Raw genomic sequence first — 15,566 nt, 5'->3', positions numbered from 1 at the left:
ATAGCCTGTGATTCTCAAGAGCACTGGGGCCATAGTCTGCTGTTACACTTCCCTCCTACTTGGGCCCTCTCGGGAGCCCCTCACAGCTAACTAGCTGAGGGAGTGCTGCAGAGTGTTAGAGACCCAGAGCCATCCTACCAACTGATGTTCACAGAGTACATGTACAGTCATTGCTTTCCTCTCTCATTTTTAAATTGCTGGCAACCCAAGAAATTCTCAAAGATCCTCTGCTACTGCTGGGTATTAGCAATTGAGATGTCCATGAAGACACCTGTGTCCCACACGGAACCACCTGGTTTGGTCCTTGATCATGGATCCTGACTGAATCTCTCTGCAAATGCAGATCAGACCCTAAGATGCAGAGCTGTTGTCTTGAATACTGATGTTCCTGCCACTCACGTGGAAGACTGGATTGATGACCTGCCTTCTGGCTCCTTGCTCTAGGACACCTCCAATCTTTGTGGACCTTTAAGGATAGAACTAGCAATTTAACATTCTGTTTCTATTTTTGCCTCTCAAAAACTAAACTTCGAACATGTTTTCATGATTCTGTGCTGTCAAAGGGATTTTCTTTTCAACAACAAAGTGAAAGCTCCCTTTCTTCAATTTCTGACATATTAGTTAAATGTTCCATTTCATGGGACATTAATACTCTGTTCAGAGCACGAATTATAGCACCTTGTCTCTTTCATGGTAAAAGAAGCTTCTATCACTGCAATATTAATAAAACCAAACCATCAGCATAACCAGGACAGAAAAAGATGATCAGGAACTGAGAGTATATTAAACACACGTCCATAATGACTGCTAGGGGTCACCAATGACAGATACACTCTTAGGATTTCTTAGAGCCAGTCACCATGCATGCTATTGTTCAGGTCCAAATCATCCTCCAGAAAAAAACATTTGACATAAACAAATGACATCTACTCAATAAATTCATTTACAGTATTTGATTTTCACACTATCTCTATTGCTATCTTGTTACAAAGATGTCAAAATTAAGGAAAAACATCAGAGGCCCACTTGGGCCTCATTCTTTTGCAACTATAGCATCTACTCTACCACCAATGGCTCTACTCCCAACCTGTGTGTACTGATGGTCCTCTTCCCACTTAATGTTGTACGATTGTTCAGAATTTCTCTACAGACAAGCCCAGCTACCTGCAAAAGCTAAGTGGCCTTTTCTCCCAGTCTTGGCTGGGACCAGCTTTAAGCCACATCCATCAAACTGTCCCCACAAGGATCCAGAGACCCCCCCCTCAATTTCCTCTCCTCTATGAAATGGTTAATGCTACTCTTAGGATCATTGGTTACTATTCTCAACCCTGTCTTTTATACTACAGTGTCTAAGTGTTTACAGCAAGTTATAATGGAACAAAGGAAAGGCCTTCAACAACCAGGCAGTCAACCAAATGCTGCTACAGGAAGATACTCGGCTCCCCACCCAGGAGACAGCAGCCTGAGACATCGCCCCATGCCAGCAGGAAGTAGCTCTAAAGACAGATCATCATCCCTCTACCCTCCCTGGGCTTTTGGGACTAATGTAACCCCATAGAAATCCTGCTTTATAAAAAACAAAAGGGGGGAATGTTAGGAAACTGGTGCAGTTTTAGCCAGGTGGCTGCACAGCCCAGCTACCTGAGCCAGGCTCCACCCCCATCCTAATGGGATTCCCTGCCCGCCCTCAGGCAAAGTTTTAAAAGGGCCTGTTCCTGAATACATGCTCTCTTGGCTCTGCTCCCTGCTCTGTTGGCTTCTCATCCTCTCGCCTCTCTCCTCCCTCCTCTCTCCTCTCTGTCTCTCTCTCTTACAGTCTCCTCTTTTTCCTTCGCCGCCCCTTCACTCTGGTCTGTAGGGTATTCTCCAATAAACCCTTTCCCTTAAAAAAAAAAAAAAAAGGAAAAACATCATAAAATAGGTGGTTGGCTTTTGTCCTCAGATGTATTTAGCAATTCCTGGATTCTGAGACTGACAAAGTACATTCGGAAAGAACAGAAACTTTGTTTTTCAAATTTTGTAAGTGACTTGAAAACATTATAAATTACAAATTAGTTTCTTTACATGACTGTTGAAAGAAGAATAGGGAGATTGCCCCGGTAAGTAATATTGTATGATTTTCATAGAAATCACCAGCATTATATTACAAAGTCTATGACAAATGGTTCGCCTCCTTTCCTTTCCGGGGCTTGTTTCTATGAGAGACACTGAAACACATGATGATTCATGAATGGTTTCTTCTTTATATAGGTTAATTCAACAACTCTTTTAGGAGGGGTATAATGTTTTTATCAACAACCTCAAGATGAAGTGCTAGAAAATTCAACAAAAAGAATGGCTGAACTGTACATGTTTGTTAATCAGAAAACCTTTTAGGAGTTTGAATGTGATTATCTTAATTGTTAATCATGCTCAAATAACTTCTTGGCATAATTTCACAATAAATATATATGTGTTTACAGATGACATGCACACACACACACACACACTCACAAACACAGGGGAACCAGAAACTCCACTAACAGACTACTGGAACTCATAAGAGAGCTTGGTAAGGTTGCAGGATATAAAATCAATGCAAAAAAAGTAATAGACTTTGTGTACCCAGACAATGCCAAGCCTGACAAAGAACTTGTAAGATCAGTCCCATTCACAATAGCTACAAAAATGTCAACACCTTGAAATAAATTGAACCAAGAAGGTGAAAGATCTCTACAATGAAAATTATTGAACATTAAAGAAAGAAATAGAAAACAGAGAAAAATGGAAAAATCTTCCATGTTCATGGATCAGAAGACATATCATCATAATGTCCATATGACAGAAAGAAATTTACAGATTCAATGTGATCCAATGAAAATACCAAAGGCATTCTCCTCAGATCTAAAGAATATGATGTTAAAATTCATATAGAAACACCAGAGAGCCCAACAAGCTCAAACAATACTAAACAACATAAACAAAACTGGGAGCATCACAATACTAGATTTCAAAGCATACTACAGGGGCCAGCACTGTGGTACAGTGGGTTAACGCCCTGGCCTGGTGTGCCGGAATCCTATATGGATGCTGGTTCAAGACCCGGCTGCTACACTTCCAATCCAGCTCTCTGCTATGGCCTGGAAAAGTAGCAGAAGACGGCCCAAGTCCTTGGGCCCCTGCATCCACATAGGAGACCTGGAAGAAGCTACTGGCTCCTGGCTTTGGATCGGCACAGCGCTGGCCATTGCGGCCAACTGGGGAGTGAACCATCAGATGGAAGATCTCTCTCTTTCTCTGTCTCTCCTCTCTCTGACTTTCAAATAAATAAATAAATAAATATTTTTTAAAAAAATCATACTACAAGGCATTGATAATCAACACAGCTTGGATCTGACACTAGAATAAATACATAGATCAATGAAACAGAATAGAATCTTCATAAACCAATTCAACATGTACAACCAACTGATCTTTGGACAAATGAGCTAAAATCAATACCTAGAGAATGGTCAGTATCTTCAACAAATGGTGCTGGAAAGTTGGATATACATGTGCAGAAGTATGAGATAAGAACCCTACCTATATAGCTATATACCCTATACAAAAGTCAACTCAAAATGGGTCAAGAATCTAAAGCTATGACATGATACCATCAAACTGCTAGAGAACATTGGAGAACCTCTGCAAGACACTGGCATAGGCAAACACCTCTTGAAAAAGACCCTGGAAGCAAGGAGATCAAAGCAAAAATACACAAATGGGATTACACCAAAGTAAGAAACTTCTACAAAGCAAACACTCAACAAAGTGAAGAAGCAAATGACAGAATGGAATAAAACACTGGAAAACTATACAGCAGATAAAGGATTAAGATCTAGAATCTATAAAGAGCTCAAGAAACTCAACAACAACAAAACAAGCAACCCAGCTACAAAATGCTCAAAGGACTTGAACAGGCATTTTTCAAAAGAGGACATTCACGTAGCCAAGAGACACATGAAAAATCCTAAGGATCACTAGCTACCTGAGACATGCAAACAAAACCACCATGAGGTTTTACCTTACCTTAATTAAATTGGAATTCATGCAAATATCAACAAACAAGAAATGTTTGTGAGGACGTAGGAAAAAGATACCCTAATACACATCTGTGGAAATGTAGGTTAATACAGCCATTATGGAACACAGTATGAAGATTCCTCAAAAACAGGAAAATAGACCTATCATGTGACCCAGCCATCCCACACCTGGGAATTTACCAAGGGAAATGAAATCAGTGCATGAAAGAGTTATCTGTACCCCCATGTTTATTGTGGCTGAATTGCACAATAGCTAAGATATAAAATCAGCCCAACTGTCCATCAACCAATGACTGGGTAAAGAAAATGTGCTATATACATACTATGGAATACTATTCAACCACAAAAAAGAACGACATTCTGTCTTTTGCGATAAAAGGGATGCATTGGAAAACCATTATATTTAGTTAAATAAGCCAGTCCCCCAAAAGACAAATATCATATGCTTTCCTTGATCTCTGGTACCAAACAGAGTACAAAAATTTAATGTATATGAGAAAAATTCACATTTTGAGATGTGATTATTGTTTAAAGCCCTTGTCTGTAAATAATAATCTGATCCTCTACTATTCAGAACAGTGTTGTTGTTCTTTCTTACTATTGGTAAAATTTTTACTTAGTGGAGGGTTAAGCATATAATTTTAAAGTAAACTGAAAGTATGTTATTATAAAACTTAAAAGAAAGAATAAGAAAGGAAGGAGGAGGGAGAGTGGTATACTTGGACACAGACGTGACAGATTTTGCAAGACTTAAAAATAGAGGTTACCTATGAGACAAGAAATAGAAAAGGGGAATACAAACCAGTATATAGGCATCAATCGAATGTTTGGAGAGATGAAATTCAACTCCATTTTCATTTCATTATAAAAAAGAAAAAAAAGGACTATTCCAAGACAGTTGTGTTATCCACATGGAAAAGCAGAGAATAAAACTTCAGTTTCTTCTCCAACTACAACTTAAATTGCTGTATGAAGATATGTTGTCAGGCACCCGGGGTAGAGTACACACTTGGCAATTAATTTTATAAATGAGTACTGACTACATGAGGTTGTTTTCTCCCTTGTAAAGATATTTAAGCTTAAGAACAGACAATGCATAGTCTGGAAATTAATAGTTACCGTTTTGAAGCAATACATTTCATTTTTTATTTTGCTGGACACTTACCAATGAGTGGGTAAGAGTTCTTTCTCTGGTTTGAATAGACCCACATTTGGTAGTCCGTTTCTGAGCCCTAAGAGACAAAAAGAACTAAGCATCACAAGTCTTTGTCAGGGCATACTTCAAGGATGTATTTCCTTTTTTTTTTTTTAGAAAACTTTAATAAATATAAATTTTGAAAGCATTTCCCCCCATAACCACCCTCCCACTTGCAAACCATCACATCTCCTACTCCCTCTCCCAACCAACTCTTCATTAAGATTCATTTTTAATTCGCTTTATATACAGAAGATCAACTTAGTATATGCTAAGAAAGATTTCAACACTTTGTACCCACACAGACACACAAAGCATAAAGTACTGTTTGAAGATAAGTCTTATAATTCACATAGTACAACACATTAAAGACAGAGATCCTACATGGGAAGCAAGTGCACAGTGACTCCTATTATTGATTTAACAAATAACACTCTTATTGATGACGTCAGTAATCACCAGAGGCTCTTGTCATGAGCTGCCAAGGCTATGGAAGCCTCTTGGGTTCACCAACTCCGGCCTTATTAGACAAGGTCACAGTCAAAGTGGAAGTTCTCTCCTCCCTTCAGAGAAAGGTGCCTCCTTCTTTGATGGCCTGTTCTTTCCACTGGGATCTCACTCACAGAGATCTTCCATTTAGGTCATTTTTTTTTGCCACAGTGTCTTGGCTTTCCATGCCTGAGAAACTCTCATGGGCTTTTTAGCCAGATCAAGGATGTATTTCTTTAGCGTTTCTACATTTCCAAAGAAGAAAATAATTGGGACCAGTGCCAATGCTCTTCGAGTTAACAGGACTGACCAAAGTAACTTCGGTCCCTCTCTGAGCCTCCAAGACTACACCCCAGATTCATGCCATATGACTTTTGACAAGGATCACAATGCTATTACCCCAAGTGACCTAAGGAATAAGGACTCATATTTATGCCACTTCACTAGTAAAGGGAAGTCTAATCCTGATCATTCCACTCTCAGCTATCTCCGGTCTCTTTGAAGAATGCTGTGTTTTAGTGGATTTAGCTGGCTTTCCATCATCTACACATGAGACCTGGATTAAGTTCTCAGCTCCAGGCATCAGCTCCACTGCTGCTGTAGGCACTTGTCGAGGGAAACCATAGACATAAACTCTTCTGTGTGTCTATGTCTCTCAAATAAAAGAAGTTTTTAAAAAAGACATGTATGTGGTGTGCACACACATTCCCCAAATAGCAAACTTTCATTCAACTCTTATCTTGCTCTTTAATAATTTATTAGAGGCACCAGATATATCATTCCCTGAATCAGCATCTAAGGCATACGGCTTTTATGCAGGTGTTCTTCATGTCAAAATTTACAAGGAGTGAGATTTTAGCATGGTGGTCTTAAGATGCCTGAGACTCACGCCACAACAGCTGGGTTCCAATCCAAGTTCTAGGTCCTCATTCTAGCTCCCTGCTAATGTGCATTCTGGGAAGCAGCTATGAATTCTCAAGTAACTGGGTCCCTGCCACCCACGTGGGATACCTGAATTGTACTCCTGGATCCAGACCTTAGCTTCAGACCACCCTTAGGTGCTGTGGGCATCTAGAGATTGAACCAACAGAAGGGAGCACCCTCTCTATGTATTTCTGTGTCTTCCTCTCTGTGTGTCTCTCTGTCTTTGTCTGTCTCTCTTGCTATCTCTGTCCTCTCTGACCCTCAAAAATTAAAAAAAATATTCAACTAGACATGTCTATTAGGTTTGTGTACACTGAGATGATAGGTGTGGGATTGGAGAAACCAGAATATACAGAAATAGCAACCCAACAGACAAGCTTATAACCTTCGTATTAGGAAGCACGTAAGATATTTGTGTGTGTGTGTGTGTGTGTGTATATATATACACAAAAATAAAATACATGACAATAGCAATCTGAAATTATACTCCAATTTCATTAAATTGTAGCTTTCAGTTCACATGAAATTTAAAATCCGAACAGAAGAGCAATACCCATACATAGACAAATATATCTCCGATGTTTTCCATTCCCACATGTGCACATGGTTTTGGGACAAAATATATTGCTGCCTACGATTGGTATCTTTGCCCGGAACTGTATTTTACAAATATGCACTGTAAGCATGTGTGCATGTATCTGGATCAAGGGGAACACATATTCATCTCAAAAACCAAAGTTGTTATTTAACTAACTAAAAGTATCTTTCAGATTACTTACACTTAATCCTAGCACTGGTAGTGCCATATGGATAACGTCATTCACGGTGTCTAAATTGGTAACTGTTATAATTCCAGACTGTAAAAGGGAAAAGAAGAAAAAACTGCTAATACAGGAGAATGTTAAAGTATATGATTACATAATTATGAAACTCTTGGATTCAGAGTAAAGTTTGAGTAATGACAAAGCAAAATACATATGAAGCACCAAACCTTAATGATAACTGATTTTTATTACTTTACATAACACAAAGCCAGAAGAAAGAATTTCAATCAATTAACATATTTCTAATAGAGGAGTTATGGTACTAAAAATATAACTGCTAAGGCCCAAAGAGAAAGAACCTCAATTCAGAAAGAGCCCAACACCCAAAGAGTCTCCATCATGCAGGGAATAGTTCAACAAGGAGTTAGTCTCTCTCCTTCTCTTGATGAGTTGTGTTTTTATGTTTAGATTGATTTCTTTGCATATCATATGTTCAGTCCTCATCAAATGAGAGTAAGAACTGGCTCTCACAGGCATTCTTGCTCTGTAAACCACTATGTAGGGAATACCTTCTCCTAGTCAGATCATCCTTTTTAGATTTTCATTGTCAAAATGTATTGATTCCATGAACCCAGAATTCAAGGCTGAAAATTCTAGACATTTGAGTTCTTTTTTGAGATACCCACAGAATTTTAAAACTGTATATGAACACTTTTACAGAGTTTTTTAAGGAAAAAAAAACTCTTTTAAAGGCTTACTCATCTTTTTCCAATTTATCTGGTTTGTAACATAATGAATTTTCATGGTATATGGAAATCATTAAATGCAAAATAAGCAGTACAAGGATATGGGCCTTCTTTTCTGATCCTGTTCTCTCTATGAACACAATAGATGGAGATGCTTATAAGCATGTAATTTAAATAACTATTCAATAATTAGAAAATATGGAAATGAGTTTCATTTCTTTTCCATATGAGATGTTATTTGATATATAACAGCCTAGGGAAATGTGACCAGATCTCTAAGAGTTTCATATGAATATTATGAAACAAAAGCAGCTATGTGCTCCAAGACATTGAAACAAATGTGCTGAAAATGAAAAAAAAAAAAGTAGAGGCTGTCCCAGCACAAAAACAGAAGATATTTCAAAATGGGAACTTTAGCTGTGAAAAATATCTGAAAGAACAATGCAGTGGGTGGACTAAAAAGCACAAGTGAGATGGCAAATAGGAAGACAACAAATTTGAAAATACATAAACTGGAAACAGCCAGTCTGAAGAAGGAAGAAAGGTATGACTGAAAAAATTAGAGCTTACTGCTCTAGTCCAGGGGAAGATAGTTTTTAAAAAGTGGAGAGAGTGTAGTCTCAGGGAAGAGTTGGGGAGAAAATGCCAGAGGAAACTCTACCAAAATTAGAGGGACATGGTGGACCTTCCATGGATGGCATGGATGCCCACAACTTGGGACTCCAATAGCCGAGAGCCAGCTCAGCAGCCCAGAGCCTACGCACTGGCATTGAAAAGTGAGGTGAGACCATACAGTAGTAGTAGTAGTCCAAGGCACTGGTGATTAAGCTGCAAAGAGAGCCTAGAGAAAACTTGGCTTTGAGCCCCAACGGGGATAGTGTACCTTCCAAGCTATAAGAGAAAAAAAAAAAAAAGTATGGACACAATTTCTCTCCCCAATCACTTTACAATGCCATTCTGTAACAAGCCAATAGAGCAGGTGCCATTTTGGACATATGTAACAGCTGTGCCACCTGGTGTCCATGCCCAGCAACTAGTCGAGTGGAGACCCCTGACTGGTGGGAAGAACTAACAAGGGGATAGGAACCTGTGACTGTGTGAGGCTTCTCTACTGGGACTGTGAAAAAAACTGAGGGTGTGAGGCAGGATCCACGGTGAGGCTGGGACTCTGGACACTCACACTGGGAGACTCCACATGCTCACGGCTTCCTGGTTACCTGGACAGAGACATTGCTGGGGAATCTGAACTTACACTGAGGACTGCACAGATCCTTTGTGTGCTCCTTGGAACAGAGTGGATGAATATTATAGCCACTGGGGCTAGCGCTAAGGCACTGGTCTCCATTAAGGAGAAGAGCTCGGCTGAGTAGAAAAAATTTCCCTTCTGATAAAAAAGAGAGAGAGAGATGATTTACTGTGCCAAACCTGGGTGTATTACCTCAGACATGCCCTTAACCCCGGAGAACTGAACAGAGCTCCCTGACCACACCAACTACAAGCTAGATATTCACTGAAAGTAGACATTCCACTTATCTACAGAGCCACAGTACAAAGATAAAATCCACTAGACAAAAAAAAAAAAAAAAGAAGAAGAAAAGGAAGAAACCAACGAGTATCTCCACACATGCCAAACAACAAACCCACCAGTTCAAGAAACAAGAATAAGGAACACAACATGACACCCTGAAAAGAGTAAAACCCTTCAATACTAGATTGTGAATACATTGAGGCAGAAGAAATGAAGTTTAAAAGTTGATCATGATTACACAGAAGTTATCAGATACAAATGCACAAACTACTGAAATCTGAACAGGACATGAAAGAAAATTTCCTCCATGAAATTGAGACCTTAAAGAGAAATCAAAATGAAATGAAGAATTGAATAAAATGAATTAAAAATGCAGTGGGGAGCCTTAACAACAGGATCGGTGAAGAAGAAAGAATATGGGCCAGTGCCGCGGCTCAATAGGCTAATCCTCCGCCTGCAGTGCCGGCACACCAGGTTTGAGTCCCAGTCTGGGCACCAGATTCTGTCCCGGTTGCCCCTCTTCCAGGCCAGCTCTCTGCTGTGGCCCAGGAAGGCAGTGGAGGATGGCCCAAGTGCTTGGGCCCTGCACCCCATGGGAGACCAGGAGAAGCACCTGGCTCCAGCCTTTGGATCAGCATGGTGCGCCGGCTGCAGCGCACCAGCCGTGGCGGCCATTGGAGGGTGAACCAACAGCAAAGGAAGACCTTTCTCTCTGTCTCTCTCTCTCACTGCCCACTCTGCATATAGAAAAAAAAAGAAGAAAGAATATAAGACTTGGAAGACAAAGCACAGGAAACTATACAATGAAACCAAAGACAAGAGGAAATTAGAAACCTAAAAAACACTGTTGGAAATCTACAAGTTACTATAAAGTGACCCAACATACAGGTTCCAGAAGTTCCTGAAGGCATGGAAAGAGAGAAAAGATTAGAATGCCTTTTTAATGAAATAACAGAAAACTTCCCTAATTTGGAGAAAGAAAGCGACATCCAAGTACAGGAAGCACACGAAACTCCTAATAGACATAACCAGAAAATATCCTCATCATGCCACATTGTAATCAAACTCACCACAGTAAAACAGAAAGAGAAGATTCTAAAATGTGCATGTGAGAAATGCCACAGTACTTTTAGAGGATCTCCAGTTAGACTCACAGCAGACTTCTCATCAGAAACCCTACAAGCAAGGAGAGAATGGCCAGATATACTCCAAGGCTTAAAAGAAAAAAAAATGTCATCCAACAATATTATGCCTGCAAAGATCTCATTTTTGAGCAAAGGTGAAATAAAGATCTTCCATAACAAACAGAAATTCAAAGAATTTATCACCACCCGTCCAGCCCTACAAAAGATGCTTAAGGATGTGTTGCACACAGAAACATGGTCATCACTACAAAAGAAGGTAAAGGAAGAAAATCCCTCAGTAAAAGTTCAAAGGAAATTCAATGTAAAAAACAGGAATATTTTTGGGAAAATGGCAGGGCAAAGTAGTTACTTATTAATAGTCATCTTGAATGTAAATGCCTTCAAATCCCCCGTTAAAAGACACAGACTGGCTGAATGGATTAACAAACAAAACCCATCTATTTGCTGCCTACAAGAAGGAAAAAATGTTTGCACTCACTGTGAAATTTCCCCAAATTTGACAAAAATAAAAAGTTACAAATTAGCGGCTGGTGCTGTGGCATGGCGGGTAAGGTCGCTCGCTGCCTGTATGCTGGCATCCCATATGGGTGCCAGTTCAAGTCCCTGCTGCTCCACTTCCCATCCAGCTCTCTGCTGTGCCCTGGGAAAGCAGTAGAAGATGGCCCAAGTCCTTGGGCCCTGCACCCACGTGGGAGACCCGGAGGAAGTTCCTAGCTCCTGGCTTCGGATCGGAGTGCCTCCAGCCGTTGCAGCCATCTGGGGAGTGAACCAGTGGATGGAAGACCTCTCTCTGTGTGTGCCTCTCCTTCTCCCTCTGTGTAACTCTGACTTTCAAGTAAATAAATAAATCTTTTTTAAAAAGTTACAAATTAAAGGAACTCAGAAAATATCAAACAAAATAGATTCAAAGAAAACCATGTTTTGGCACATTGTGGTCATATTACTGTAAGTCAGAGAAGGAGCACAGATCCTGAAAGCAGGGATACAAAAATAGGCAAATAAGACAGTCACCATGGATCACTCAAGCTATCAGAAAGCATCGTGATCAGAACACAGTGGGATATCTGCAAGGCGTAGAGAGAGAAATATTATATTCTTTCCAGGTTCAGCAAAAGTACCTTTCAAGAGTGAAGCTGAGGGGCCGGCGCTGTGGTGCAGTGGGTGAGCGCCCTGGCCTGAAGTGCTGGCATCCCATATGGGTGCCGGTTCAAGACCTGGCTGCTCCACTTCCAGTCCAGCTCTCTACTGTGGCCTGGGAAAGCATTGGGATGGCCCAAGTCCCTAGGCCCCTGCACCTGTGTGGGAGACCTGGAAAAAGCTCCTGGCTCCTGGCTTCGGATCCATGCAGCTCTGGCCATTGCAGCCAATTGGGGAGTGAACCATCGGATGGAAGATCTCTCTCTCTCTCTCTCTCTCTCTCTCTCTGCATCTCCTCTCTCTGTGTAAGTCTGATTTTCAAATAAATAAAAAAAATTTTTTTTTAAAAAAAGGTGAAGCTGAAATCAACACATTTTTGGATGAAAGCAAATTAGAAAATTGGTTGGCACCAGAACTTTACTACAGGAAATGGCAAGTTTCTGTAAGATAAAATCAAGATAAAATTAGAGAAAACTCAGATTTTCAAGTGTGAATGAATAGCATTAGGTATGGTTATTTTATGAAAACCATACATAAATGAAACTGATTTTGAAAAATTCCAGGATGAGCAACCATTTGCCACAACTAAAACCAAAGCAGGTTGAGACAAGGGTGCTCCTCCCTACAGGAGAACTCCATTCTCAACTTCTTCAAGCAATTCCTCTGGTTATGGAAAACAGCTCATAAAAGATGCCTGGCTCTGATTAGCTGCTGGTAAATGGCTGTGTTGGACTAGGCTTTTTCTACTGCAAATACCACATTTTGTGATCTGAAGCCGCTGTAAAGAAAAAGTCAAATAGCGTATCAGTGTTATCATGGTCACCGTTATGAAGATCTGGGCTAGTGTGTCTTAATGTTAGAAATCAAATGTGATCCAACTGAAGCTATTCTTCCCTACAACACACAAAAATGAGGAAGACACACACCGATCTCTCCAAAGGTTCACCCCTTCAAGTTTAATTCAATCCTGACAGACTTTGGTATGGGACGTAACCAGCTCAATGCAATACCTAACTCCGAGAGTGGATTCTGTTCCACAAAGGGAGCATTACTAGAACAATCAATTGGAACATGACATGAACAACAGGTGACAATATTATTTATACCAATGTTCAATTTCCAGGTGAGGACTGTATGGTGTTTATCTAAGACTATATCTTGATCTTGGGAATACACAGGTATTCGAAGATAAAGGCATGCAGCATATGTAACTGCCTTCAGAAAGAAGCATATCCAGACACATATCAAGAGAGAGACAGAGAAAATAAATTATGGAACAAAAATAGGACAGGATGCTATCAAATCAGCACATTTGGGTGTGATATTCCTATCACTCTTTCACACATTTCAGGGTTTTAAAATTCCTTCCCAATAAATAAAAATATTTTAACATGAAATAAATATTGAAAAACTGGGAACAAACAAAACCATTGTTTGAAAGCAGTGACAAATGAAGAGAAATATTTAAATTCCCAGAATACTGGCTTGGGAAAAACACTTTATGAAAACATGAAACTTCGTGTATATTTAACAGGAAATATTCTTTCTAAGCATAAGCATTGAGTTATCGTGGATTCCCAATGCTTCATATAACCTAACGTTTACTTTTTATGTACACAAAAAAACTGCATGTGTAGGTAAAGATATATTTCTCCATGTTCCCTTCTGAATACTCTCTCTCTCCCATCTCTCTCTGTCACTCCAATCTCACTCTCTCCTCCCTCTTCTTCTCATCCCCTCCTCTGTTCCATTATATTGTTCCTCTTCCCATACTGCTTGATCTCTACCTGTTTCTCTACCTAAAACCTCTATCCCCATTGTCTCTACCTCTCTTTCAAAGTCAGGAAATTGGAATTTAAAATGTGGAGTCTGAAACACACTTACATAAGGAATGTTGCTATCGGTGAGTGATTCTATCTGCAGAAGTGTGGTCTGCTTTTGATCTTTCTCTTTCGACTCAGTTATACACCTGATAAAAATCATTAAGAAACAAAAATTAATGAATTAGCTAATGTTTCTCATCAAATCAATTCATGTGGCAAAAATTTTCTATATATTTCTCATCATTTATATGTACATATATACATATATATATATACACACACACGAAACTCTTGTTTGAGCTAGCTAATACATATACTGATACAGAGACATACATACGTATTTCTGTGCACAGATATCTATAGCATACTTACAGGATATAAATATATTTATGTATAAATAACTTTTATATTATTTATATTTAGATTTGTAGAACTCAGCAAGGTCAAAAGATGAGGAGTGGCATCGCTGTGGCATACGAGGTAACATCACCCACCGCCTGTGGCACCGGCATCCCATATGGGCACCGGTTCGAGGCCCGGCTGCTCCTCTTCCAATCCAGCTCCTGGCTATGGCCTGGGAAAGCAGTAGAAGATGGCCCAAGGCCTGGGCCCCTGTAGCTCCGCGGTAGACCAGGAAAAAGCTCCTGGCTCCTAGCTTCAGATCAGCCCAGCTCCAGCCACTGCGGCCACTTGGAGAGTGAACCAGTGGATGGAAGATCTTACCCTCCACCTTTCCTTCTTTCTGTAGCTCTACCTCCCAAACAGATAAATAAATAAATCTTTAAAAAGCCAAACCAAGAACAACAAAACCAGATGAGTAGGAAAATAATTCTGGGAAAGACGGCATGGCCTGGAAAATAATAGGGAGTGTCTTGATGTGTGGTTTGGGCAGCAGATCCACCCCTCAAAGTTTACCTATCTGGACCACCTTCATGGCTTCAAGTGTAGGAAGCAACAGGTGCTTTCAGACTCACTCAGTAGAGCACTGAGTAGATCCACTCAGCTACTGAGTAGCTCAGTACTAGCTATATTTATAGACATTTAATACATATTGGGAATATTGTTAGCTCTGATCCATAGGCTGTACGGAGGAAAAGATGAAAGATACATCTTGAACTTCTTCAACAATGAATACAACATTCATGTGAATGAGGGAACATGACTTACAGCACATGTAGAGGAACCAAGGATTGCAAGATCATCTGAGAGTATTTTTAAGTGGGAAGAGCATTTTTAAGTGGGAATCATGTAGGGGCACTGCTCGCAGAGATTTATGCCTCCTATCACACACTGAAGATTCAAAACGTGTATGCTAGAGAATACCTGTCCAGCAAGCGTTCCCATTTTTCCATGAATGTTCTGGAACTGCAAGCAGAGAAGTCAGAGAAAATAGTAAGCTACATGAAAGACTAATTCCAACTGATTAAGACTACCATTGCAGATAAACACACCAGCAGGCAATTGTGGGTGACAGGGACTCAGGCTAAGTAGTGCCCTTGCATACAAGGGCTCTGGGTGGAGTCCGCTCTTGTACAGCCACATGACAGTGATGGGAAAGAGTTCTTAAAGGGAAGGAGAAGCTGACTTGAAACAAAACCCTGGATTGCAACTATGGGATGCTAGCTCAGTGATCACAGGAGTCACTGAACTGACATGAGTCTCAGTATCCACCATCGAAAGTGGAGGTCATTAAACCTCAGAGTGCTCTTGTAGCTTGAAGTGCTATTCAAATGGAAAAAGCATTATGATCAGAT

The 15,566-nt window shown here is 40.1% G+C and overlaps 1 protein-coding gene across 1 annotated transcript in view; it reads right to left on the bottom strand.

Moving 5' to 3' along the window:
* LOC133765222 (rho GTPase-activating protein 20-like) overlaps nt 1-15,566 on the bottom strand; it is a 73,042-nt gene that overhangs the window by 37,959 nt on the left and 19,517 nt on the right. The window contains exons 5-8 of the mRNA XM_062198880.1: nt 15,136-15,177; nt 13,874-13,958; nt 7,449-7,526; nt 5,227-5,293 (exon numbers count right to left, since the gene is read on the bottom strand). Coding sequence (XP_062054864.1) covers nt 5,227-5,293; nt 7,449-7,526; nt 13,874-13,958; nt 15,136-15,177 — 272 coding nt within the window. The remainder of the gene's footprint in view (nt 1-5,226; nt 5,294-7,448; nt 7,527-13,873; nt 13,959-15,135; nt 15,178-15,566) is intronic.

The sequence above is a fragment of the Lepus europaeus genome, chromosome 8 (genome assembly GCF_033115175.1).
Source record: "Lepus europaeus isolate LE1 chromosome 8, mLepTim1.pri, whole genome shotgun sequence".
Lineage (NCBI taxonomy): Eukaryota > Metazoa > Chordata > Mammalia > Lagomorpha > Leporidae > Lepus > Lepus europaeus.
This window is presented reverse-complemented; position numbering and strand designations above follow the sequence as displayed.